The sequence below is a fragment of the Rhinolophus sinicus genome, chromosome 14 (genome assembly GCF_057876585.1).
Source record: "Rhinolophus sinicus isolate RSI-liver-muscle chromosome 14, RSI-T2T, whole genome shotgun sequence".
NCBI classification, from domain to species: Eukaryota; Metazoa; Chordata; class Mammalia; order Chiroptera; family Rhinolophidae; genus Rhinolophus; species Rhinolophus sinicus.
This window is the reverse complement of record NC_142514.1, coordinates 23,519,060-23,546,610: the sequence shown is the minus strand read 5'-3', so window position 1 is coordinate 23,546,610 and position 27,551 is coordinate 23,519,060. Positions and strand designations below refer to the sequence as shown.

The following is a 27,551-nucleotide window of genomic DNA, read 5'->3' as shown; positions in this document are numbered from 1 at the left end:
TTAGTCTTTTTTCCCTCTGAACACTCTGAGATCAAGAGAGGGTGGCAAACTATGGTCCAGCCTGGGTTAATGCCTGAAGTTATACTATGGGCGGGGGTGAGGGGTCCTTTAGGGAATAAAGGGTCTCCTGCATTTGTGAGAACTTCTAGGTGGTGATTAGCTCTCAGAGTCCATGGAGACTCTAGACTGTTAACCAAGATTAACAACAAGAAACATGATGTACCAAAAGTAGGGTCAGCCTTGGAGAAAGGGCTGAAGGACTCAGGGGGAATCCCAGACTTAGATCATGGAGAAGGCATACGTCCTAAGAGAATTTGGGAGAGAAATTGGTTTCCAAGGATCCAGAAAAAAAGGCCAGTGAGGCCAATGGTGTCACACTGTGAGGGCAAGAGAGATGCTTTTGTGGGCGCTGGACTTAAGCCAATTCCGAGACACTGGTGACTTCTAAACCCCAGTTTTTCATTGCTATCAGGATTAGGGCTCCTAATGTTCCCCAGACCTGGCTCTCACCTCAGCCAGCCTGGGATTGAGCTTTCAGGTGACTAACAGGGTTGGGAGTAGAGTAACTTAGAACTGACAACATTGGTCCATCTGTATGTGCAGAGCTCATTTTGTAGACCCAGTGGTAGGTCCTTACATTAACCCTCTGTTTAATTTCATCTTATCAGAGTTTGCCAAAGGACAGCACATGGGTTTCATTTCATAGACCAGCCCTGATCAGTGGACCACGATAGAAAGAATGATTCTGCGGCTCAGGGTAACAGCTGCTTAGGGATGCCTGCCATGGGTGTAGAATAGGAGAGTTAAAGTACATGTGTATCACTGATTCAGGCCATCGCCTCTTCCCAGATTTGTGTTCTCCATACATGTGACCAGGATGCTGTTAGTGGCCATATTCAAGTCACTGATAAAAGTCGATTGAAATAGATCCAAGGGCAGTGCCATTAGGTGCAGTTTTGAGATTGACCTGGAGCTTGGCACTGATATACAATCACTGGATATAGTCTGTCACATTTAGGATTATTTTTTGAATTGATTTCCCGCAACATTTTCCCATCTCGTGTCCAAGAGAGAGTCTTCCTGTAAGACCACCACCTGGATAGGATAGAAGAGGGTCCACTTCTTTCACATCCATTCGTGAGATACATAAACTGGGATGTTGAGAAGTGAGTGGATCACAGAAAAGAAGAGATAAGCCCTGAGATGTATGATCTCTGGGGTCCCATATTTAGAGAGCAGCACTTCAGGACTCCAGCCCACGGTCTGGCTTCATGTCCTCAGTAAACACCGAGCCCCGTGGGGAAAACGAGCAGTGACGATTATACAGAACATAACAAAAAAACCAAACAGGCACACTGCATTTCAAGCAGCTCATACTTTTATCATAAAATACAAACTTTCTAAAATTAAGTGTCTTACTTCTATTTTACCGACAACAACAACAAAAACAAAAACCACTCATGTTAGCTAAATACAGGTGCACAGGCGGTTGAGCAAGTGAGTATGAATCTGGGGGGCGGGGAAAGGGGTGTGCTTTGGGCTGTGTGTGAGCATTGGTCAATAGATGAGTCTGGCCTTGCTGTCTTCTGTCTGTGACCTGACTGGAACCTTGGCTTTCCAAACTTCATGCCAACCTGTTGAAGAGTCTAGAATTCCAGAGCTAAGGCAGGAGGCGGGAGAAGGGAAGGAGACCTAAAAATTTATGCCATTCCCACTGGAGGAAAAATAGGGGCTATTCATCAGGGGCCCACCAGACGTTGAGCCGAACCTGGAAGAGAAAGAAGATGGATGTCATGAAGAAATTCCTGATATTAGAAGAGATATTAGGAAAAGTAATGCTTTAATTTTGCGGCTGTCAGAAACTGTGAAGGTCATGACAAGATTGGAGGCTGAAAGCCCTAGCATAATAATAAAAAAAAAAAAGCTTTGGCTCTGGGAAAATCAAATATTAAAATGATACAACTGGAGGACAACAAAGAGCTTTTTTCTGTCACTAACTTAGGTCAGGAAGCCCCCGGCAGCCTGTAGGGATAATTTCTATGGGGCCTACACTCCCACCAGGTGCAGGAACACAGGGCAGGGAGCTTCTCTGGGTCTGAGCACCTCACCTGTGGTCTGTGGCCACTCTACCTGCTTTAGAGGACCAGATGTGTTCTTCAGGAAATTCCACAATATCGGACAACTCAGTGCCATGTCCCAGCACGCGTCTGGACAATCCCAGGGCTCCTCCCCTTATCAGCACCAAGCTAGCTCAGGCTCTTTGTTTCAATGCCAGTGCAAGAGGTAAGCGCTGAGACATCACTGAATGCCTGGGACTTAGGTGGACCCTCAGGGAGGGAAGAGCCAAGAAGGTCTGAAGCTCACCCTCCAAGAGCAGAAATACACGCGCTGCTTTCTCTCCCTGGCACACTCCTACTCATACTTTAAAAGAGAGTTCAAAAGCCATCTCCTCTGTGAAGCCTTCCCTGACCTTTCCAGATGGCATGATTTACTCGTACTTCTGGGATCCTATTGCAATTTCGCCACCCATCTGCTAGGATACTTGGAATGAATGAGAGCAGAGCTCAGCACAAATTGCAGCAGAGCAAATAGCAAGATTTAGTCTAATCCAGGGATTCTCACTCACTTTGCAGCAGGGCAGATGCATCTTACAGATGCTCACGTCCATGGCACCCTCCCCTGAATTGATAAAATGAAAAAGGGGGGCGGGGGAGGGAAGAAGCAATGGGAACAAACCACTGCATTCATTTGTAATGCGTCAGCTGGGGATCGGTATCTGTTGCTCACTGAGTGTCTGGGGACAAACTAGGCTTCGTGTTAGGTTCGATTCCCTTCGCACCAACATAGATTCTATGACAGCAGGGACATTATCTGGACTGTCTACCATTTTACACCCAGAGTCCAGCCCAGGACCTGGCATGAGGTAGATGCCTGATAAGCAATTAATGCCAGCAGTAACTCTACAGCTTTTTCTCTCTTTCAAAAATAGTATTGGGATATAAATGATTGAGAGTGATGTTCCTATAGAGATACCCTGGATTCCACTCTGATTTATAAAGTAAAGGCCATAACCCATACTTCATATCTAATAATTCCCAGTAACAAATTCCTCAGAGCATGCCTTTTATGTGATTACCATACCACAGGCCTCTGGGCCCTTCAGGTTGAGAACTTCTGATCGGATCAACTGTCAAGGGCATGGTCTAAACAGGATGAACACTAGAGGGCCGGGAAGAGGGGTAATCCATGTGGACTAGAGTTATCAAGGAATGCTTCCTGGAGGAAGAAGGTGGAGTTTGAACTGCCTCTTGAGCATGGTGACCTGTTTTGGTTTGCCCGGGACAGTTTCTACACCGGGTTTTCCAGTGCAATTATTATTTGTGCTCCTTTCAATTCTGAAACTTATTATTACTTGGAAGATCAATTCTGTGGTTTTCCTACCCTGATGAATGTATGCACATTGATCTGGCAGAGAGAAGAGAGGGCTATCCTGCTTCTTCCTGAGGCCATGGAAGCCAGCTCTTCGTTCCTCTCCCACTTCATATATTGTCTCTCGTTCTCTCCTCTGCTTCTGACCCTGAGGAAGCCCTGACCCTCCTTGTCTCCTGGACTAAACTCCTTCCCTGCTCAGAGAAGCTTCTCCCAGACCTTGTTCCATCCAGCACCACTGGTGACCCCCGAACCCAAGGCCGCTGTTGTGCATAGTGCTCCCAGCATTCCATCCTACAGGGACTGGGTTTTCTTGCCATCACCCTGTGAGCCCTCCTTCTCTCCTCTAGGAAATAATTTCTTCACTTGGCTTCCTGAATTGTATACTCTCCTACTTTACCTCCCACCTCATAATGCTCCTTCTTAGACCCTTGGCTGGTTCCTCCTCATCTCCCCAACCTCTCCACACGCTGGAGGCCCAGGGGCTCCAACCTTGGACCTCCTCTCTTCTCTATGTACCACACTCCCTGGGTGACCTCGTCCCTGCCTTGAAAGGTCATCTATATGCTAATGCCTCCCAGATTTATATTACCAGCCCCAACCTCTGCCCTGAGCCCCAGACTTATACCTCCACCTGCCTCTCAACAGCTGCACTCACATGTCTAACAGGCACCTCAAATGTTACATATCCCAAGCCAAACTTTTGATCAACAGATCTTTGCTCTCATCTTCGTGACCTTGGCATTTTGACACTGTCACTTATCCAGCCATTCAAGTCTCAAAAACCTAGGAATAAGGTTTTTTCCTCTCTTCCTCATTCCCCAGCCAGTGATGACAAAGTCCTGTCGATTCTGCCAAGACAATAAACACTCCAGATCTGTCACTTGTCCTCTGTCCCATGGTCACCGCTGGTGGTTCACAGCACCAGCATCTCTTGCTCAGATGGCTATAAAGGCTCCGATCCTCCTTCCCTGCATCAGCTCTGCATCCACAGTCCACTCTTCACACCTCAGCCAACGTCATCTTTCCCAAATAGAAAGTTGAAACATGTCCTCACCAACTTGAAAGTCTTAATGGTTTCTCACTGCTCGTAAAAAAAAAAAAAAAAAAAAAAAAAAACAGAAAAAAACACACAAAAAACACACACACACACACAGAAAAAACAAACCTCCATGTCATGCCTACCAGGGCCTATCTAGTCTGGCCCTGGCTACTCTGATTTCAATTCCGCCCACTCTCTCTCCCCCACTCATTGTGCTCCAGTTACATTTCTCATCTCGGGCCACTGCACCTACTATTCTTTCTGCCCAGAGTGCTCATCGCCCACATATACGCCTGGTTCATTCTCTCACATCCTTTAGATCTCAGCTCAAGAGACTTCCCTTCATTCCCTCTCCCCTTTCTCCCAGCACCTGGCGTGTATGCTGCTGGTTTATTTTCTCATTGTCTGTTTCTCCCCTTGGAATGAGAGAAGAGAAACTTTGTCTCGTTCACTCCAGGTACCAGTGCCTAGAGCAGTGCGAGGCACATAGAAGGTACTCAAGGAATATTTTTTAAATCACCAAGTCATCCTTTCTTGGCGACACAGGCCTGTACCCCTTGCCGCACTTTTCCGACCTCACTTTCCTGGTCTTCTCAACCTCTCAGGTGGCTTCTCCACCCTGCTGACTGCTGCCACTCCCGTCACTCTCCTCCTTTGCCCATGTTGTCTCCGGCTGCCCCCAGGCTCCCTCCCACTTTCAAGATGGCTCCTTCCTGCTTGCTCCTTTTCCTCTCCCTGCCATTGCAAACAGCCAGAGACCAGGTCTCAAACCCCACCCTTCCTGCTCCCCAGGAGGGCTTCTCAGCCCCTGACTGATGAGACCTCAGGACCATGCTCCCTCCCAAGTACAGCCAGTTCGAGCTTCTGCAGTGAGTCTCTATTCCCTTGAGCCCAGAGTCATAGCGTCAAATGTGGGGAGTTTGCCTGCCTGCAAGTCGTCTGTCTTGATCTGCCTGCAATGCAGTCTCAGTTACTCTTATTTCCAGGGAGGTAAGAACCCCTCGCAGGGACCCCTACAGTCACCTCCAGACTACACCTTCTTGCTTCCTGTTTCTCTCCCCTCCAGTCTTATTAATTTATCCTAATATGCACAAATCTGCATTGGATCCCCAGGCTAGCAGTCAGAAGCCTTTAATAATCCAGGCCCAAGCTCCTTTTTTTTCAATCCTATTTTCTACCTTTTTGAGGGACAAATCTAATAATTCAACCAGATGTCATTATTCCCCAGGCCTCAAGCTTGTCATGCATCTTCGCATCTGGGGCCTCACTGCTACTGCCTGGAATGCCGCTTCTGCAATCGCTGCTCATGGGAACCTCCCCACGCTGCAGTCCCCTCACTGTCCATTCAGCGGGTATCCTCCCTCTGTCCTCGGGCCACTTCCATGGTCTTTACTTTGTCAGGGCTCTGACGCTCTAATGTCACGATGCTTACATCTCCCCCACTCTCAGTTCTTTGAAGGAAGGAACCATGTCCTAATCATCTATGGCCCCGACAGGCTAAATTCATGTGAAGTATGTAAATCAGTGCGGCGCTTTCCAGGGTGTGTTGGGTGGGACACACCATGATATGCCCTACAAGAAAAAGGAAGATAAAAGGTGGAGGGAGGGAGGGAAGTGGGAAAGAAGGGAGGGAGGGAGAATAAAAGGGAAGAAGCCAGGATAAGAGAAAAAAGGAAAGCAAGAGAAAAATACGGGGTTGTGTGTTTTATGTTCAAATAACACTGTCGACCACCTTGGACATTTTCCTTGCATCCTTGGAAATTAAATGACGAGAATTCTAACAGTTAAGAAATGTGTTCATCTTTCTTTCTCAGCTTTTCCCAAACAGATCTCTCCCTAGCATTTATCCCTTTAAATGAGACACTGTGGGGGGGGGGGGGGCGGCGGGATGAGAGTTTGGGGACACACACCCCACTTCGGGGAGGCTCTGTGAGGGGAGCTGGGGAGGAGAGGAATCAATGTCAGGTCGGCACTTCTGGCCCTAAGTCTATAAACCGAGTTTCTCAAACTGGGGCACAGGTGTCCCAGTGTGTGCCCAGAGACTCGGATTCACAGGAATGGCACACCTGCCTCTTGGAGCTTCATTACTGGTTGAAGATTTAGTGGGTGGGAATGAGCTGCTCTGTGTTGTTACATTAAAACAACAAACACAAATTTAGGACTGACCAGCATGTAAAATTTGTGTGGAACTTTCAGCTAAAATGTCGAGTGTGTGCTGGCTGTTTGCTGCTAAGTCCCTCTCCTCTGTTTGGGGTGCTTTGGTGGAAAAGCGTGAGCAGCCCTGATAAGCAGTGGAAGGTCCTCTGGCAGGGCCTGCCAAAAAGTCAGTGGGATGTTCGGGAGATTAGGCTGGCCAGGAGCTCAGGGTGCAGTGGGGGGGGGGGGGGGCAGTTGTAAGAAGATTACCTGGCCATGTCCTGTTGTAAGCCAAGCAAGTGGGTAAAGACAAATACATCATGCTCTGCCACCTGCCACCTGCTACGATGGAGTGCCATCCACTACTGACTGCACAGTGGCATTTCTGCAACCAGACTGTAGGGCCCCAGGCCCGAAATGGGCCAAAGAAAGGGGCCCACCAGGGCCCAGACCCTGTTCACCTCACTAGGTGCGACCATGATGTACACAGCTTCCAGAAACGGGCACAGCGCCCTCCCTTCCCACAGCAGTGACGCCCCGCACACTCGCCCCCAACCCTCAGCAGCTCTTTGGACACAAGCTGGGTTTCCAGTGCGGGCTGAGGACTCACCTGTAAGGCTGGGGGAAGAGGAACTGTGGCCCATCTCCTGCCATGGGGGAAGGCTCTCGGGGGTTGGTGGACAGCTTTGGAGGTGTCCTCTGAGGGTACGAATAGTTGGGCTGGACGAAGGGGATGTAGTTCAGCAAGGGGGTGTAGGAAGAGCGGAAAATCTGTTGTCCCATCTGCTGTGGATTGTATGGTGTCACCTGCAGGTCAGACAGAAGAGAGGGGCGAGGTCCAGCAAAGCCCACCGCTTCCAAACACCACAGTTCCTCGACCCTAACTCTAACCCCAGACGCATCCCTCAGCCCTGGGCCCCTCAGTCACTGTGGGATACCTAGAAAGCAACGTGTTGGAATGGAAAAATCACAGGGCTCAACTTTATGTGATAGTGACAAGTGACTGAATTCAGCTGAGCCTCAGTTTCCTCATCTGTAAAATGGGCAAACACTCTCTCTGTTATATGGGAACTGAGTTAACTGATATAAAGAGAGTGGCACATAATGAAGAGCTAATAAATATTATTTCCATATTCTTCCCTGCCTCCCTACCTTTCCTTCTGTCAATGACTATCCTCAAAGTCCCTCGTTAATTTTCAAGTCTTTTACTATCTCAAAAAAAGCTGTTGAGATTTAAACATCCCTGGCTTGTATCTCAGGAGCTCAACAGGTTCCATGTCCAAGACAGCCCTGCCCAGGAAATTCCTGTGATGGATGGCGGAAATGTCCTTTATCTTCATAGTCAGATATGGTAGCCACCAGCGACATGTGGCTAATGAGTACTTGAAATGTGGCCAGTGTGAATGAGGAACTGAATTTAAAATTTCACTTAATTTTAATTGATTCAAATTTAGATAGCCACCCATCACTAGTGGTTATAGAATTGGACAGTGTGAGTCTAGGAGAAAGGGCGAAAAAAGGCATGGGATTCAGCTCAAACTCTAGAGAAAAATAGGAACCCAGTGTGGTTTCAGAGACTACCTGGATCAGACTCCCACCAAGAACCAGAGCTCCCATTATCATGCCCCTGACAAGGCAGGAACCTCATCTGTCTTATTTACTGATGTAGTCTCAGTCCTAAGACAGTGCCTGGCACACAGTAGCTGCTCAATAAACATATGTTAAATGAATGAATGCAAGAAATAAAGAGAGAAGGGGCCAGCTTGGTGGCTCAGATAGTTGGAGCTCCATGCTCCTAATGCTGAAGGTTGCTGGTTTGATTCCCACATGGGCCAGTGCTAGATGGCTCAGTTGGTGGGAGCGCAGGCTCTCAACAACAATGTTGCTGGTTCGACTCCCGCAAGGGATGGTGGGCTGCACCCCCTGCAACTAACAACGGCAACTGGACCTGGAGCTGAACTGTGCCCTCCACAACTAAGAGAGAAAGGACAACAACTTGGAAAAAGTCCCGGAAGTACATACTGTTCCTCAATAAAGTCCTGTTCCCCTTCCCCAATAAAATCTTAAAAAAAAAAAAAAAAAAGAAAGAAAGAAAGAAAGAGAGAAAAAGGAGGAGGAAAGAAGAGATCATTAAGTGTCTGCTTGAATACTTAAAATGACGGGGAGCTCATTACATTATGAGCATTGTATTCCACCACTGACAGCTCCAAATGTCAGAGAACCCTCTCTCGTGTGGAGCTGACATCCATCCTCTTGTGTGCTGAGGTGAGTTTCAGTCAAAACTGGAAAAGCTTCTGGATTTCCACTTTAACAGCAAGAGTCTGGGGTCTGAGCTGCTCAGGGATTCAGCACGCTGAATCACCCTGCACATCCTTATCTAATACAAAATTCACAGAGGCTAGTACTATTGCTTGGGGTGTGCCAGGCCCTTCATATGGATTCTCTCATTTATACTCCGAACTACCCTGTGAGGTAAGACCATTAGTATTCCCGTTTTAGAAATGTGGAGACTGAGGTTCAGAGAAGTCAGGCAGCTTGCTTAGTGTTTCAAGCATCTGAGTTGTGGTCAGGACCCCAGCAGGATGAGCCCAGAGTTCGTGCACCTATGCGGTACTTTTGCATTTGCTCCCCCTGGAAGCCTGAGCCCCTCCCCCTTGGCCCTCCCCATATTTCCCCCATTGGACATACGTGTATAGGATCTGGTGATACTGGACATAGGCATTCAAACCCCAAGATGACAGGCTAAAAGGTCAGAAAGAGCCAAGAGCTTACAGAGCAAGCCCAGGAAGGCACCTCCTAGACAGACGCCTGTGGGTCAGTGTGGCAAAAAATATCCCTGGTTTTCATAGTGCGGAGGTAGAGGGAGGGTGGATCTGGGAGTAGACTGACGTGAAAGAAAAGATTCAGGTCCTAGAGCTTATACAAGCTTTATTTAAAAATGTACCCCGAACTGCATGTAATGGATAAAAACCATAAAATAGAGCTGTGTATACTGTTCTGGAACTATCTTCAAGATAGACTCCCTGCTGACAAAAGCAGTGATAGAATAGTGTTCCCAGGATGCTACATTTGTACAAAAACGTTTGTGTAAATACACATCGCTAGAAGGCTACCCAAGAAACCGGTAACAATGATGGCCTCTAAGATTCATGTTGTACCATGTTCTTACATTACTTTTTCAAATATATGCACATGCATAAGCTCGTGTTAATACATTCTTTCTGGAGCTAGGTGGATGGCATCACTGTTTATGGGGTGGAGGTGAAGTGAGGGGAGGTGAAGTGAGGGGAGGTGAAGTGAGGGGAGGTGAAGTGAGGGGAGGTGAAGTGAGGGGAGGTGAAGTGAGGGGAGGTGATGCGAGGGGAGGAGAATCTCCCCTGAGATTCTATGAGCCAGACTGTCACTCATCTCTCTTTCATCTTGGGATGCAAAAGCTCCCACTGCTGAAAAAGCAGCAGTCCTGGCCCTCGTAATAAAGTAACCTATGGTCCCTTCTTTACCCTCTGCAATATTCTAACATACCTCAGATCAGAGTGCACGTGCAGTTTGCAGAGAAAGGACGGGGCTCCCCGGGGAGAGAGAAGAGGCTGAGCAGTCTGAGTTTGGGGCCTGTCCAGCTGTGTGTGAGGGTGCAAGTCAAGCCTAAGGAGGTAAGCAGGTCCTCAGCTCCTTTCCTTACACCTCCACCCCACCCCAAGATACTCAATATCTCTGAGCATACCTCTGTGTTTTGTGAGCACCTGCAGGGCACATGCAGCTTGGTGGCATGTATATAACTGCGTCTTTGTTTCTCTCTGTATGTGTTTGTATTTTTGTCTCTGCTGCCTTATTTTGATACTGTACTTTTGTGTATCTGTGTAGAAGGGACAGTAACACATGGTGATTGGGCTCATGGACCCTGAAGCCAGGCTAACCCAAGATCAAATCCCAATTCTGCTGTTCTGACATTGTCAAGCAGATATTCACCCTGACCTTCCCAAGGGAGTGGGAATGCCAGATTTAGCAAACAAAAATACAGGCCATCCAGTTAAATTTGAATCTCATATAATTTAATCCCAAATGGAACAATTAACAGTAAATATAAATATTTCCATGCAATATTTGGGACATACTGATACCAAAACTTTATTCACCGTTTATCTAAAATTTGAATTTCACTGGGTGTCTTGTATTTCAACTGCCAAACCGACAGGGGAGGAACATGATTCCCCAGCCCCACTGATGCTGGGCAAAGCCATGTGATTCACTTTGGCCAATGGAAGGCAGGCACACTTTACCACGTACTAGCTCTGAGCTGAGATCCTAGAAGCACTAGGTGTTTCTGCTCACCCCTCCCGCACTCCTGCCATCCATTGTGGCAGGAGCAAAAGCTATTGTATCTTCAGCACATGGGACAGGCTTGCACCCAATCCAAACCCAGCTCAGCTAATCCATAGACTACGAGTGAAAAATAAATATTTATTGTTGAAAGTCTATGAGACATTGAGGCCGTGTGTTGCCACAGCAAAAGCTAACTTATATATTAACGTTATGACCTTGAGCAAGTTATTTAATCTCTCTGTACCTCAGTTTACTCATCTCTAACCCACCTCATAGGGTGGTTGAGAAGGTTAAATTAGTTAATGAGGTAAAGACCTTAGAGAAGGGCCTGGCAAACAGTGAGGGCTCTGTAAGGGCCAGCTGTTATTATCACCTAGGGACACTGGTTTATTTCTACATGTGTGTTGGTATTTGTGTGGACTCTGGGCAAAGGGTGGGCCGGAAAGTTTGTCTGGTGACCACGACATGGGAGCAGATGTCCTTCTGACCCGAAGGCCTTCGTGGAGCTGGGACAGAGGTGAGGGGTCACCTACTCACCTGTTGGGAGTAACACCCCAGCTGGGGGTTCAGGGCCTGCTGGTAGGGCATCCTGGCTGCACGCTGTGGATATAGGCCCTAGGGAGAGAATAGAGAACTCAGTGCCATGGGGCAAAGGCCCTCAGCCAGAGAGCAGCCACAGGACTCAGCTTCCAGCTCACATGCTTAGATCTCCAGACACAGCCATGTCCATCCCACTGTACTGCAACCAGACCCACCAGTTGCCAGGTCCAGTGGGCATCAGGCCAAGCCAGCACAACTCACTCCACACAGGAAGCCCCTGTTTAGCAGGGTTTACAGCCTTTTTGGTGAGTATTTAAGATAAGAGTTTCAGGAACCTGACTGCTTCTTGAGTCTCAGATCTGCCCCTTACTGGCTGTGTGACCTTGGGCAAGTCACTTCACCTCTCTGAACCTCTCTTCCTTTGTCTGTGAAAGTATGTGTCCAAGACTGCAAAGCCTGTGAAGATAGCCAGATTCTCTTCGTTGCTGTCTATACCCCTTCTCTAAATTCCTTTCCCCAAACCCCATTCGTGCCCCAAGACATGAGGTGACCATGTACATCTATACGTACATGTGTTAGTTTGTACCCATGTTTATTTAATCACATCTGCACGTGGACTTCCATTTGTGTCTGCAGCTGTGTGTTTCTGTGTACAAACATGCAACCGTGAACCCAGGTGCATTAGTTTGGGCCTCTGCTGCTGTGTGTCTGTACGTCCGCACATTCACTTGTGTCTGTGCCCTACAATGAGGATTGACGTGAACATATATGAGTTAATGCATCTAAAGGGCTTAGAACAGTGCCCAGCACATAGCAAGGGTTCTGCAAATGTTAGGCATTATTAGTATCTCTCACTGTGCCCCCACTCCTTCTCTGGTAGCTCAGCCAAATGAGAAGTAAAAATTTTATTCACAACTCTGTCCAAGGTGGCCTTGGGTGCACACACACACATACACACACACACACACACACACACGCATGCACGCACACACATAACAGGATGGCTGCGGTGGGTGGGGTCAGCCCATGACCCTTCAAGTCTCAGATTGTCTCTACCTGCCAGTCCAGAGTTACCTCCTAAGATGTAGCTCAAAGCTCAAAACACCTCTAGACCAGAAGACCAAAGCACCCCTAACTTTCTAGAAGATTCTGCACCCTGAGACACTGCCTTGAGTCTGGTCTCAGTTTGTGCCAATTATCAAAGTGCTGATGGCTGGCACTGTGCCCTTGATGACTTCCTCAGAGCCATGAGCTCCTTGTAAAAGACTCTGGATCCCTGACACAGGGTCTGGGGAAAAGTCTCCCAGCTTTCTTAGTGCCCCATATTCCAGGTCCCCAAGAGCACACATCTTCTGAGAGCCCTCCCTTGCTCTCTGCTCCCATGTAGCTGACACTTGACTATTGTGGGGCCCTTCCCACTTATATCAACCACTTCACCTGAAACCAGTGCACCTGCTCCCCTTTTCTCCAAGCTCCATAACCCAGGACAGCCCCACTCACCACCATGACCACAGCCTGGTCCCTGCGACTCCAGCTGGGGCCCAAACCTGGCCAGAGAAGTCAGACAGATGGGGCCTGCCCTGCCTGTTCCCAGCCCTCAGTGAGCTCCAAGACCAAGGTCTAAATGTCACTCCTTTATTTCACTCCCTCCCTCCTCCCCGCTTCTACCCCCATTAGCTCTCAGCTTTGCTTTGCACAGCCAACTCCCCCGGCCACCATCCTCCACCAGCCTTCTCCGGATCTGTGCAAGATAAACAGCTGCCCATCCCTGCTCTGTCCTGGGGCAAATTTTCAAGAGATGGTACTGTATTCATTAGTATGAGCAACACTATATGACTGTAAGGACATTTCTAGTTGTTCCAAATTGCAATTCTGTAAAATCACAAGAAAGGGTAAATAAACGTTCATTCTTCTTTGCTTGCAGCCACAGCCTTCTCCCATGTACCCTCCCTCCTTAATTGGGAGCGGAGTTCCTTTATGCCAAGTAGCCCAGGAGCCTCTGGGGCTCCTTGGTGCTGGGGACCTAGTCTTCCATGGTTTGTGTCCCTCCACAGTGGAGCTCTGAGTAAATTGGATTTCAAACCTCATCTTTATTCCTCATGCCAAGCAGGAAAAGAGATTAGGATAAACTGCTCCCCATTTCTCTTCTCTGTCTCCTCAAGGTCTGCGGAGCTCCCTGACCCTGTTTCCTAGGAAGGTCAGGGCTAAGTAATAACAAAAATCAACATCTGTATCATGCTTTAGGTTTTACGAAGCCTTTTCCCACCCATGGACTCAATTAACCTTACAACCGAATCAAATGGATGCTGTTGCTGCTGTATTTATAATGAGCCCATTTCACAAGTGAGGAAACCAGGGCTCGGAGCATTTGGCTAACTTGCCCAAGGCCACACAGCTTGGAAGCAACAGAAGTCTGCTGATTCCAAAACCTGCCTTCTTTTTATTATCCTGGGCCCCTGGATCATGAGAAGCTGGGAAAGGAAAATTATGCCGTTCTCTTTTACTACCTGGGAGGGTCAACATCTACTGTCGACTTCAGCTGGGCCCAGTCAGTGTCTAAACTGCCTCCCAGGGCCCTCAATCGCTTCTGCCCAGAGGCCAGGGAACCTGGGAGTCATGCCTCGGATGCAGACACTGGCTTCTCTTGAGAAAAAGGACCTTCATGCTTAAAAGAAGCAAATGATTTCACTCATATGTGGGATATGAGACAGAAAGCACCAAATGAACAAGCAAAACAAACTCATAGACACAGACAACAGTATGGTGGTTATCAGAGGGGAAGAGGAGTGGGGGGAGGAGAATGAAGAGGGTAAAGGGGGTCAAATATGTGGCGATGGAAGGAAACCTGACTCTGGGTGGTGAGCACCCAATGCAATTTACAGATGATGTATAATAGAATTGTACACCTGAAACTTATATAATGTTATTAACCAATGTTACCCCAATACATATTTTTAAAATGTCCAAATCTCACCAACTCCAAAAAGTCAAGTCAGAAGAATTAACATAGCAGAGAGATATTATCCCCTCTTTATTAAGCAAACCACTGTGAAGTAGCTTTACATGGTGAGCCCTGGGAGTGCGTTTTACAGGGAATTGGTTTACACTAAATGAAAGTATGCAATTGTTTCTCTTTCAGAGGCGGGAGTGCACATAGTATTGGTCTGGGGTTCCTTCCTGGCTGGTACTGGACTCCAAGCTTCTCAATTACCTTTGAATCCCCTCAGCTAGCCAATGCTCGGCCTACAGTCAGTGCACAGCAAAGGTTTTTTAAATGAATGAGTAAATAAATAAATAAAAGTGAGTGCCTCCGGGAGTAGGTGACTAGAGGACTGAATAGTGAATGAGCAAGTGCAGACATGGAAGGGTGAATCCGTGAGCATGCAAACGGGGCACTTCTCTCCAGACCGGTGTCGGGACAAGATATCATAGATATGGACCGGACAGACTTTGATTTCCCCTTCGATCATGCTTCGTGACCCCCTGTCACCTCTGTGGCGGGGTGTGAGAACAGGGTGGGCACTGGTTCTCTTTTGCAAACAAAAAAAAGGCTTGGAAAGAAACCTTGGGAGAGCAAAAGAGATTTTGCTAAACTCCTTTAGCTCCTGTTTAAGATTCAGGGGCTAAGCCTGGTGGGCCCGCTCAGAAAGGCGTTAGATGGAGTAGAGAAGACAGCTTAATGCTCGGTTGTAAAGAAGGAAATGTATGGACTGAGGGGCGGTGGGAGGGGAAGGGGCACCGGGACAGGACAGGAAGATTTTCAGGTGAACGTCCTTCTCCACTCGCCCTCTCCCGGCTTTACCAGGCCAGGCTGGAGCAGCAGATTCATAAGGAGCTGGCCCCACAAGTTGGTGTGTGTTCTAGCCCTTCCTTCCATAGCCCTACATGCCCCCTGGAGAGGAGCCAGGGAGGGGAATAGAAGACAGAAATCTGAGACACTGAGTGTCTGCCCTGGAGAAGCTGAGCACTACCTAGAGGGACTATGAAGCTATTGGATTAGACAATGGTTTCAACCAGAGTGGACATTTATTTGATTTTTTCCCACTTTCTACCCAGTGGGCAGCAGCTCTTCGGGGAGATTAAGTTGAATAGACAAACTACAGAAACTGCATTTTCCCTGCATAAGTAAGTTCTGTGAGTAAAATTTCTAACCCTGCTATAAGTGTTTCATCATCCCTTTGTGTCTGGCCACTAATTCCCTTTCAGCTATGGGCCCAAGACCAAGAATGAGTACGAAGGCACCTTCGGCAGAACAAGCTAAGACTGCTCAGGTGAAGTTTATGAAGTTTAATTTGTCATCTACACCAGGACGCTTGAGAGTGAAAGAGGTGCTATTAATAATTATTCTGAGACAAAAGTCCTGAACTGGGACTGTCACAGGTAATCTAGGATGCATGTCATGTAACTATAAAGGAAGTCACAGGAGGCGGTGGGTGGGAAAGAAGGACTACGCCATCCCCCCATCCTGGGTGCCCCAGCCCTAGCAATGCAGCTCTGGAATGCACGGCTCAGAGTGCCCAAACAAAGGACATTAGAAATATATAAGCATAGGCATGTGCGTGCCTCCGTGCACATGTGTGAATGTGTGTGCCAAGTAGTCGGTCGGATGTGGTCACGATGAAGCAATTAAGTAATGATTCTCAAGGGTCTTTGTGAATTAGGCTCCCTGACAGCCACACCCCTCCGTGGCCAGAACCGGGTCGATGGCCTCTGGGGAGCCAGGCCCAGGACCCGGTCACTCACCTGGTACTGTGGGAAGGTGGAGTGGTTTGTGAACACTGGCGGAGGTGGATAGTTCAGGTTGAGCCAGAGCGGCTGGTTCAGGGTTGCTGAAGTCAAGGCAGCAGCAAAGCGGGGGGTAAAGACGTTCCCTGTGTACTTGAGGTTGTTTTTGTCAGCCACCATCACAGGTGGGTTATCTGTAAGTCACAGGAGAGGTAGAGGAGTGAAGTGACAGAGGAAGGGAGAGGCCAGGATGCCTTCAGCACCATGACGGCCCCCAGGGTTGATATTCTCAGAGCTCAGGGCTTTTAAGCTCCGAGAGTGTGCTTCAAGTTCTGGTGAATTCCCAACTACAGGAAAATGTCATTAGCTCACACCTTGCCAGTTTGGAAGGTGAGAAACTCCCAGCAGGGCCTGCCTTGGAGCTTCTCTCTCCATCATTCACTAGTAAAGGAGGCAGTGTAGCAAGAGAAGACAATAAACTAGATTGCTAGGGCTATATTTCACCTGCATTCAAAACCAAGTTCTTTCAATTGCTTTAGAAAAATCCAGTTGTATACAAATAACTGGTAGGCTAAGTAGAAGTCATTCTTATCATATTATTAAAACAGCCCCCTGGGGATGTACACTTGACAACACCGAGGACCTTGCACATACTGATGTATCTATATTGGAATCATTTCTTTAAAATAAATATTTGAAAACATTATATAATTCACCATGTTATGACTCAAACTTAATCTGAATGAATGAGATTTAGTTGAGTTGTTTTAGGATATGAATCCTGGATCCTCTCCTCCTGCAATAAGTCTTGTGGGCTTATAGATTCAGAGATGGGGCCTTAATTGGGATCCTTTTTGGGAAAGGAGGTTTGACTCAAACAGTGGTAGGAGGGCAAAGGAAAGAAAGCATGATCGTGAATAATTGCAATATACAAATAGTCTGAAGCATGGATTTTTCTGTGGCTTGGGCTGTGTTCAAATTGACCGCAAAGAATGCCCGTGTGACCCCTCATAGCTAACATTTCTCTAGCAGTTGCATTCCCAATGAGGGACACAGGGAGAAAGTCATTTCTGCCATTTTATAGGTTTCACAACTGACACCCAGAGAGAGACAGTGACTTGCTCATGGATGAGACGGCCATTTGATGGCAGAGCCACTCCCAGGGCCCCTGAGGGTTTCTGACATCCCTTTTTCTACAGACTCTCTCCAGGCAGGGTCAGCTTACGTTTTAGCTCCGGCCCATCCACCTCTTTGCTGCAAAGCCTCAGCTGCCTGCTTGGGTTCTTGGTGGCCCCAAGGAACTCACAGAGCAGGTTCTTCTCAGCTGGCCATGCAGGCTTCTTGGCTGGCAGGGCTATGGACATGGAGCCCACTGGGTCACTGCAACCCTCCTCACCGCAGATGTCCTTCCGGCTCTGGGGCCACTGACTGAGGAAGAGGCTCTCTCGACTCTTGGTTGGTTCCTTGGTGCCAAGGTTCCGTGCTACAGCAGGAGAGAAATTGAGTCAACAATTCTAGAAGGCCAAGTGTTGGATGCAGGGGGTACCTTCTTATGGACTAAGCGATGGATCTTCTACACACCTCAGGCTCAGACCACTCTGGGGTCTCTCTGCCAGCCAAATCCAATCCCAGTCTCTTCCCTGAGGCCTTCACTGACCACTACCCATTCTGGTCTGCCCCTCTTATGCACACATCCATGCATCTATCCATTCTTCCCTTCCTTCCTTCCTTCCTTCCTTCCTTCCTTCCTTCCTTCCTTCCTTCCTTCCTTCCTCCTTCCTTCCCTCCTTCCCTTCCTTCCTTTTTTCTCTCCTCCCTGCCTCCTTTTTTCATCCCTTACCTTCCTTCCCACCCTCCATACTGCCAGGCTCCAGATAAGAGCTGATGTGGACATTGTTCTTGCCTTCAGGGAGCACCTGGCTTAGTGGGGGAGACCCCACTCCCACAGACACATGGTTTGAACCACATTCTGGTTCTTCAGCATGGACCAAGCCTTGGTGCTCACGGGCAGTTTAACTCACTCATCCATGCCAGGCCCTGACCTGGGTACTGGGGACACTGCGATGAGTCAGAGCCAGACTCAGCCCTGCAGGAGCTCACAATAAGGAGGAAGAGAGAGACAGACCCAGAAATAGCTCCGGACAAAGCGGATGGGGACTGTGAGGGGACAGTGGGACACCATGGGCAAAGGTGGCTGCGACAGCTTCTATCCGAGAGGTTCAGAGGGCTTCCAGAAGGAAGTGGCCCTTCAGCAAGGCCTTACATCCAGAGGTACGAGGGAGGAGGGGATGGCAGGCAATGGGAGACTGTAGGCCAAGGCAGGGAGGCATCAGAGAGACAGAGTGAGTCACAGGATGTGGTCAGTGCCAGGCTCAGAGCTTTCTCCAAATAGACCGACCGTTCCCCCAGTGTGAGGACACTGTCTGGACAATCATGGGACCCTCCACATCAGTGGTTTTTACCCATATTTCCTTTTTAGCAATGGAACTCTTTCTCCAGACAAAATTAAGAAGGCACTGCTTGGTTGAAGGAGGGAAGAGGGCTGGGCACCCCCAGCCCCTTCACTCCGTCCCCAGCTAGGAGGTCCTGTTCTCCATGGAGATTGGCTGGGAAATGGCACTGGACATACCTCAGGCACCATGGATCATTTGCAGCAGGCAGATCAGAGGGCCTTTGTCCACTTGCTGATCTCTACTTGTTGGGAGGGGATCTGATCATACCAGCTCTTGCCACATGGCCTTGGGGCTAAGTCTGGGCAGGACTGGACCTGCCCACCTAGCATCATCCCAGCAAAGGAAAGAGCTGCTTTAGCTTGAGCCAATTTAGGAGAAAATGACATTTTTAGCAAAATGTATCCCTAGACTCTCTTCCAAGAGTTTCTCTTGTTGCTGAGTTTTGCCCCCAGCTAGTGTGCTGAAATAACAGTACACACTAATAATAACCTTTCCCCAGAGACCCACACACCTGCAGTCTTTCACACACACCTTCAGTCACCCTAAACATGCTTGCCACTTACTCATTTCCAAAACTCCCTCTTCCAACATCTGTGTACACACTACACACACATTCTTGTCTGTCATTGCTTTGACTCACTCACACGTACACAACTACACACACAGGACAGACACACACAGAAACATAGACACATAGACACACTCAGCTGAACCCACACCCACATTTTCTCTAACAAACATCCTCACACCTGGAAAGCTCCCTTTGGCGCACCTTTGCCCACACATTTATACACACAGACACACGCAAATGGTGGGGAGAGTGGATGAGACAGGACTAACTCCCAGCAGCCCCACTGGAGAGAGATATCCAGGCGTGCTTCCTGGAGAAGGAGGTGGAGGAAAGCCCCCTCCTTCAGGCAGGCTAATCCTCCTACACATACGGCTCAGGGTCCCCAAAGAGCCTTCTGGCTCCTAGAGGCCTGCCTGAGACCCAGAGTCCAGTGTGGGGTCTGCAGCTCTGATTCCTTGGCCTTCCCATAAAGCTCCGGCACACAGATTGTTCTCTAGGGTGACTCTGTTGCTATTTCCTTAGGGACATGGATTTGGGCCCTCTCAATAGAGGCATCTCTCAGTTATCCATCAATGCTCACAGACTGGGGGGACATTTCCTTTTGGTTTTCTCCTAGTGACAACTGATTATAGGCAAATGCCACTGCCATCAGTCTGCTTTCTTGGAACCATCCATTCTGAGTGGCTGAACAAGAAAAGGCACAAACATGCAGAACCTGAGGGTGGGATAGCAGAAACTTGGGAATGGTTGGATCTTTTAGGAAGGATGTGGGCTCCTCAGTTAGGGGATAGAAATATACTTTCCTAAGGGCTTAGAGGCCCCATAGTCTGAACTGCACCTGGAGAATTTAGACATTCATCCCCTGCCCCAGAGAGAGAATCAAGCCTCATGGTCAGAACAGGCACCTCCATCAGAAACCAAATGACTCCAGCTGTCAATCAAATCTCTCTGCCATCCAGCTTAAAGTTCCCATGTTGCATTTCTACCCAGGACTCAGCTTGGGTAAATACTTCTTTCGGTGTACTCTTGATACCTGGTAGATTAAAAAATGAGCCAAGGGGGCCGGCCCGGTGGCTCAGGCAGTTAGAGCTCCATGCTCCTAACTCCGAAGGCTGCTGGTTGGATTCCCACATGGGCCAGTGGGCTCTCAACCACAAGGTTGCCAGTTCAACTCCTTGAGATCCGTAAGGGATGGTGGGCTCCGCCCCCTGCAACTAAGGTTGAACACGGCACCTTGAGCTGAGCTGCCACTGAGCTCCCAGATGGCTCAGTTGGTTGGAGCGCGTCCTCTCAACCACGAGGTTGCTGGTTTAACTCCCACCAAGGGATGGTGTGCTGTGTCCCGTGCAACTAGCAACGGCAACTGGACCTGGAGCTGGGCTGCACCCTCCACAGCTAAGACTGAAAGGACGACAACTTGACTTGGAAAAAAAGTCCTGGAAGTACTCACTGTTCCCCAATAAAGTCCTGTTCCCCTTCCCCAATAAAATCTTTAAAAAATAATAATAATAAATAAATACATTTTTAAAAAATGAGCCAGGTACCAAATGTGCCTGTCCCTCTTCTCAAAGCATGCCGGGATCAGCTGTGCTCTGTAGATGGGCACCCAGCACAGGGGGCCTGTGGGCACTGAAAACAGCTGCACCTAGGGGCTGCACCCACCAGAGAGACCACCTTGTCCTATTCTGCACAAAGATGCTGTATGCACCGCTGCAGCCCAAGTGGTTGTCTGGTAAGTTTCTACTCCCTGCAGGCCCTCCTGCTAGCCCTGCTCCCTGCCCCACTCACCTATCAAGTGGTGGCCCGCCACAGCAGGGTCCGTCTTGGACTTGGAGCAGATCTTGGCAAACACTGGGAGCTGCCTCTTCTGAGCAGGGAGCTCAGAGAGCTTATTGGAGGGTGCGGGGGGAGGCGGGGGAGGCAGCAGCAGGAACGGGCCCTTTGCCCCGGGCTCCCGGGGTCGGGAGCCACTGAACATGCTGTTCTGCAGGAAGTCCTTGATGACCCTTGTCTCCTCCAGCATCACCTTGTTGTCAGCAGCCTTGGACATTTCCATGGACTTCAGCGGGAACTGGGCCAGGAGCTTGCTGATCTCCGAGTTGGAGGCACCGAGGCTGTGGCCCCCGTCTTCTCTCCCCTTGGCACTCTTGACCTTGGTAGCACGCAGGATGCCTGTGACTGTCGACATGGCAGAATCGCAGTCCTGCCGGCTGCCGATAGCAGACATGGCCACCTTCGGCTCCAGAAGCTTGTCACCGGCAATGACAGAGGCTCCTGAGCACTCACTGCTACCTGCCACCAGAGGAGGCATGAGAAGGCAGGGAGCTGGTTGTCTAGGCCCCTTGGGAGAGCTGCTGGGTGCCTCTGGCTCCCCTGAACTCTCTGTGACCAGGATGAGGTGTTCTTTGGTCAGGCTCAAGAACTCCTGCTCCACCAACAGGGAGATCTCATCTTTGCCATTGCTGAGTGCCAGGGCTCTGTAAACAGGTCAGAAAGACAAGTGGCTTTAGTTCCAGCTCATGAAGGGTGGCTCTGCAGCCGGGCCTAGGCCCCAAGGAAAGGGATGGGGAAGACATGTTTCTAGGCAAGAGAAACCGATTGCACTCTCAAGAAAGAAAATGGACCAACGGTATCCAAGAATTTGAGGTAGATAAATGCTGTGATTGCCTCATCCCGTGAATACATCAAAATTACAACTAAGTCATAGAACAATCAACCTGGAGAACCATCTGAAGTCCAGCTGAACAGAAGGTTTATAACTAAGGATATAAAGAAGTCACATCGAGACTGGTAGGAGGGGCAGAGATGCAAAACAGTTTGGCCCCAAACTTCTGCGTGGCAGTTGAGAATCAGGAGGTATAGCTCAGCCTCAAAGGTAACCCCCAGGGGAGCGAAGGACCCCAACCCCACACCAGTCTCCCCAGCCCGGAGCAGCAACCTCCACATCTGGCTGTCAAAACCAGGAGGGATTCCAAACACCCGAGTGGGATGGGAGGCTGCAGGAAACCCAGATGTCCTCTTAAAGGACCCATGCATGGACTCAATTGCTCACAGGCACTCACTCTGGGCTCTAGTGGAGGGACGGTGATTGGAGGGGAGGGGGCATCGGAGGCATAAGGGGAAAGACTGAGTTTTGTGGCTTCAGAGCCTGGAGGGACAGTTGCCATTTTTCCTGGGTGGGTTCCTCCTCCCGTGCATCTTTCCTATATTGCACCCCATCCCATACCCATGGCCAAATCTGAATCTGAATTGGTCTGGTGAGCTCCACTCACTCCACCCTAGTGACTCACTGAGACCCTGCCACACTCAGCTCCCTACCACTGAAGGCTTTATCAGCAGCTTATAGAAGCTGGCAGCTGGCAGCAGTCCTGGCTTTTTGCAGAACTACCCCAGAACTGGTACTGGTGGCAGCTGTCCTCAGTTCACAGTGTGGCTCTCCCCTGTACCTCCAGGTCCAGCACAGGGAGTGACCAACTGTGGATAGCTTTGCAGCTCCTACCAGGTAGTCCCTGGTTGGTCACAGGCAGGGGCTGACCTTGGCCTGCACTGGAGCCGCTCTCAGGGAGCCCCAGAAACAACATGCTTGGAGGTTGGCTTCAGAGCACAGCAGAGTACCACCCAATTAGCCCCACAAGTGGCCCACCCAAAGGGTGGTCTCAATAGGCACCAGAGCTGGCTGGGTGAATCCTGCTCTGTCAGATAAGACCCCCATACAGCAGCCAATAAGCTGTGGATGTGGTCTGACCCTACAGCCAGTCATCCTGAGGGTCAATCCCACTGATGTGCCAATAGCAATCCAGGCTCAACTATAGCATGAGGGCACACACAACCCACACAAGGGACACTCCTGAAGTACCCGGGACAGGTGACCAGGGAGACTGTGCCACTGGGCCCCACAGTGCACCTACTACATAAGGCCATCTGGCGAGATTGGGACACGTATCACATCTACGTGATACATAGAAACAAACACAGAGAGGCAGCCAACATGAGGAAACAAAGAAATATGTCCCAAATGAAAGAAAAGGAGAAAACTCCAGAAAAAGAACTAAACAAAACTGAGGCAAGCAATCTACCAGAGACAGAGTTCAAAACACTGGTTATAAGGACACTCAAGGAACTTAGTAAGAACATATCACAGAGGTCAATGGGCCTGTCAGGAAGCTGGCATTCCCAAAAGGGACAGTACAATACGAAGAATGGAGGGGACCACTTTGGCTGTGCATCCTCCATGTGCCCCTGAAAGACTGCCCAGAGCACCTGGCCCTCCCTGGGACAGACTCTGCAAACTTCTATGTCTGTGCATCTGCCACAAATCCACTACAGGCCAGACAGGAAGCCAGCAATCCACATACATGCTTGAATGTAATCCTCTCTGCACCCCAGGACAATAGACAGTATCATCCCTACTTTACAGATGGGAAAAGTGAGCCTGAAAGAAGCTAAGGACCTTGTCACTGAGAGAGTGAAGAGGCTGGTGTGGGGATGTGGGTGGGTCCAGCTGCCATCACCCCACCAGGCTTTCTATCCAGGGATATTATCCAACGAGGTCTCCCAGCTCGCTCTGAGGCTGGGCTTTGTTCTCCAATCTGAATGCAGTCAGGGGTATCGCTGGGCTCATCCCATCACTCCAGCCTCTGGAGGATCATTGCCATGAATCCCAATACTGTCATCCATGGCATTAGCTGTCCCTCACAGCTCCGTATCAGCTGCACATCTGATGAACATGTCTTCTGGGTCTCCCACCAACTTGTGGATAGAAATGTTGAAGGGGAGAGAATCCAGGGCTGAGCCTTAGCGACTCTGCTGGAGACCCTCCCCGCAGCCTAACAGTAATCCTGGATCAACACTTTGAGGGCATAAATCAATCAATTCAGTCACTATCATCTCATCGCCACTTCTCCAAAGCAGCCTTTGTCTAACACCTCACTACAATCAAGATTCAACACAGTAATCCCTGATGAAGGGTCTTCTGAACTGCCCCCTCCACCTCTAAGAAACAAAATTCATTTGTTCTTATGTGTTCTAGAAAATTGCATATGCACAGAGCTAGGACATTCTCAGAATTCAGATCAAACCATTTCCCCATTTAAACCCTCATGTGCATTACCATTACACATAGAATAAAATACAAAATCCTTTTTGACCCCCAGGGCACTATACAAAATGGCCCGATCATCCCCTCCCACCTTGACTTCCCCCTTTTCCAGCCTCTGTGGCCTTATAAATATTTCTTCACATTTCAAGTTCATTCCAGCCCCCAGGGTCTTTGCACATCCAATGGAATGCCAGATCATTCCTTGACTGGCTCCTTCTCATCATTCATGCCTCAGTTCAAGTTTCATACTCTCAAGTAGCCTTTCCTACCTTTTTTCTAAAAGTGTCCCTCCCACCCCACCTTCCTAGGCACTCTCTGCTCCATCAATCTGTTTATTTTCCTCCTAGTATTTGTCACCACCATACAGTATCTTTCTTTTATGTCTTTATTCCCCACAACAACATATCATCCCTGAGGGCAAGGGCTGTATCTCATTCACCACAGAGGCCTTGGGGACTAGAACAGTGCTTGGCACATAACTCCAGCTCAGTAACTAATCAATGAATAAATGAACGAACTAGTTCATGAACTTGTCTTTACCCTTGTCCGTTTCCAGAGCTCTTGATTTCAAGACCACCGTTGCCAAAGACTGCCCAACTTCTCGCACTAGTTACAACCTGTCTGGTTCTGATTCCATTTTCTGTCCTCTCGTCTCATGTCCCACCTCTGGCCTGGCATCTCCAGGAGCTGTTCACTAACCACCCTGCTGGGCCCAGTCCTGACCTCTGCAAGGCAGTCAGTTCCCTGGCAGACCCCGCACAGAACCCGCCTGACTGTTAGTAACCATGCTGGGGCTCACAGAAAGATTTTTCATTCTCCCTACAACTTTGCTGGGTTCAACATCAAGCCCGCTCGCCTGCATTTCCTGGAATCAATCATTTTTTTCTCTCTTCCTAAGAAGTTTTGCCGATGTTGGCACGTCTCTCGTGCTACTGGCTTTCTCCTTTGAGTTGGTAAAAACCATAAAGTCTGCCACAGACTACCACAGTGAATCACTCAGGGAGGTTAACCCAGCTCCCGGGCGCTGACAAAGGAGCAAGAGTCAGAATTGGTGCCGTGGCTCTAGCTGCTGCCGCCACCTCTGCTTTGCCCAGCCCCAGAAATGATAGGTGTCTGGTGGCAGCTCTGTGCATGGATGCTGGGCATTACATCTGCGTTCACAGTGTACAGACTTATATAAAAATAAAGGCTATTGACTGGCTGGCACCCCTTCCCAGAATAATGACTAAGCAAGCATGCTGTTAGTTCCCCGACAGCAGTTCTGTGTACATGATAACACAGAGCAAAGATGAAAACTGCTATTCATTTGAGCCAAACAACAGAAAAATGCAAGCAGAAAATTGTTAGTGCTGGAAGAGGACATCAAAACAAATATTTTCTTCTCGCTATGGTATTTCAGACCATCCACAAACAGGGTACCCAGGCCTGGTGCCCAGGCCACACGGCCGATTGAAGAGTAAAGCGAGGGAAGTGTTCAGAGTCCCGCACAGACCTGGGCTTGAATGGCGGTCTGTCCGCAGACTGACCTCATGACTGTGGGTGAGATTCTGACTTCTCTGCGTGCCTGCATGGGTGGAACGGCAGAGCACAATGGCTAAGAGTTCAGTTTCTGGAAGGAGGCAGAAACTGGATTCAAATCCCCAGCGCTTCATGGAGGCCAGACCTTAAGTAAGCTGCCTCAGGTCCTAGCTCACAAAATAGGAAGAAGGATTCGCATTTATTGGAGTGCTAACCAGCCAGCCAGGCACTGTGCTATGTACTTTCCACGCAAAACTCAGGTTTTCATCCCCACAACAGCCCCAGTGGGGATTATACCATAGGAACGGCCCCAGATTATCACATCTTTGTCTTTCTGGATCCAGGTCCTTTGGTAATTCCCACCCATCTGGACTCAAGTACTAAGGTAAAGAGCTTGGGCAGTAGGGCTTACCCCCATGTTTGTCTTGGGACTCATTTACCTCAGGTGAATGAGCCCAGGAGAGTCCACTGGCAGATGACGCATCCCCCAGAGGGAAACGAGCAGTGGGCCAGACCCAGCTGACTACAGGCGTTGGGGTCAGTATCAGCCACACCCATCCAAGCCCGGCCCCCACCAGAGAAAACACCCAGCTGACGTCAGCCCAGACTACTGAACTACAGGAATGGAAGCTAAGTAAATAGCTGTTGTTTTGAGTCACTAAGCTTTGGGGTGTTTTGTTGTACATCAAAAGCGAACTGACACAGATAGATACAATTATTCCAGTTTTTAAAATGAAGAAGCCAAGGGGCAGAGAAGGTAAAGAATTTTCCCAAAGTCACAGAATTAAGTAGAGACAAAGTGGTGAACGTGCTCAGATGCCACTGTCTTAACCACTAGGCACACTGCTCTGCAAACCCAAGTGAAATGCTGTATGTAAGAATACCAGGGGTACATACCTAAGTTAGAGTGCGAGAAAGGGCTCTTTGAGGAGGTGTCATTTCAGCTGGGGCCTAATGGACAATAAGCATTTAGCCAGGTAAAGAACGCAAAGAAGAGCTTTCCAGACACAGGGAACGGCATGTGCAAACACTGCAGGATAGGCAAGAGCTTGGTACACGGATGGGATTATGCTCAGGTGGGCGGGGTACATTAATTGGGGGCTGGGACGGTTCACAGCAGGTGAGGTCAGAGATGGTAGAAGTCAGAAACTGCCAGTTCTTAGAGTGATGCTAAAGGATTTCATTCTGAAGGAACAGGGAAGCCATTGGAGAGGTTTCAGCAGGGAAATGTCAGGTTCTGATTTCTCCCAGGGAACAAGCAGTCCAGAGAAGTGACAGAAGGGGACTGAGGCCTGAGCCAGGACCTGCGCTCTGCCTGCCAGGTGCCAGGTATTATACTTGGCACTTGTCTCCACAACCATGAGGAAGAAGTAACATCTTGATTCCCAATTTAGCAAGAGGAAACTGCGCCTCGGGAAGTATGAACGACAAATTCAAGTTCACCCAAGAGAATAAGTACTGAAGCAGGACTGGGTCTCAAGTCCACATGGCTCCAAGCCCCTCCTCTTAGCCACTGCCCTACACGTCCCACAACAGGAGAAGTGGGAGAGAGAGCAGGGCCTTTACAGTCCGGAGACTTGCATTCCAGTCCGGAGACTTGCATTCCAGTCCCAGCTCTGCCCTTCCTGACGGGGTGACCTTAATTCACTTCCCTTCTCTGAGTCTCAGTTGCAGGAGGGCCCAAAGCCAGGAACCAGCCAGGAACTAGGAGAACGAAGC

At 49.1% G+C, this 27,551-nt stretch overlaps 1 protein-coding gene across 3 annotated transcripts in view; it reads right to left on the bottom strand.

The window, feature by feature from the left end:
• Window positions 1-1,360: 1,360 nt before the first annotated feature.
• The window catches only part of C14H1orf94 (chromosome 14 C1orf94 homolog), a 51,021-nt gene continuing 24,830 nt past the window's right edge, over window positions 1,361-27,551 (bottom strand). Inside the window, exons 3-8 of one of the 3 annotated variants that reach the window (XM_088789932.1) lie at window positions 21,005-21,693; window positions 17,418-17,675; window positions 16,211-16,386; window positions 11,465-11,542; window positions 7,218-7,414; window positions 1,361-1,768 (exon numbers count right to left, since the gene is read on the bottom strand). In XM_088789932.1, coding sequence (XP_088646058.1) covers window positions 1,693-1,768; window positions 7,218-7,414; window positions 11,465-11,542; window positions 16,211-16,386; window positions 17,418-17,675; window positions 21,005-21,527 — 1,308 coding nt within the window. In that variant the 5' untranslated portion in view covers window positions 21,528-21,693 and the 3' untranslated portion in view covers window positions 1,361-1,692. Of the gene's footprint in view, window positions 1,769-7,217; window positions 7,415-11,464; window positions 11,543-16,210; window positions 16,387-17,417; window positions 17,676-21,004; window positions 21,694-27,551 lie in introns of those variants that run through there. The other 2 variants (XM_088789934.1, XM_088789933.1) reach the window with 2 other exon arrangements.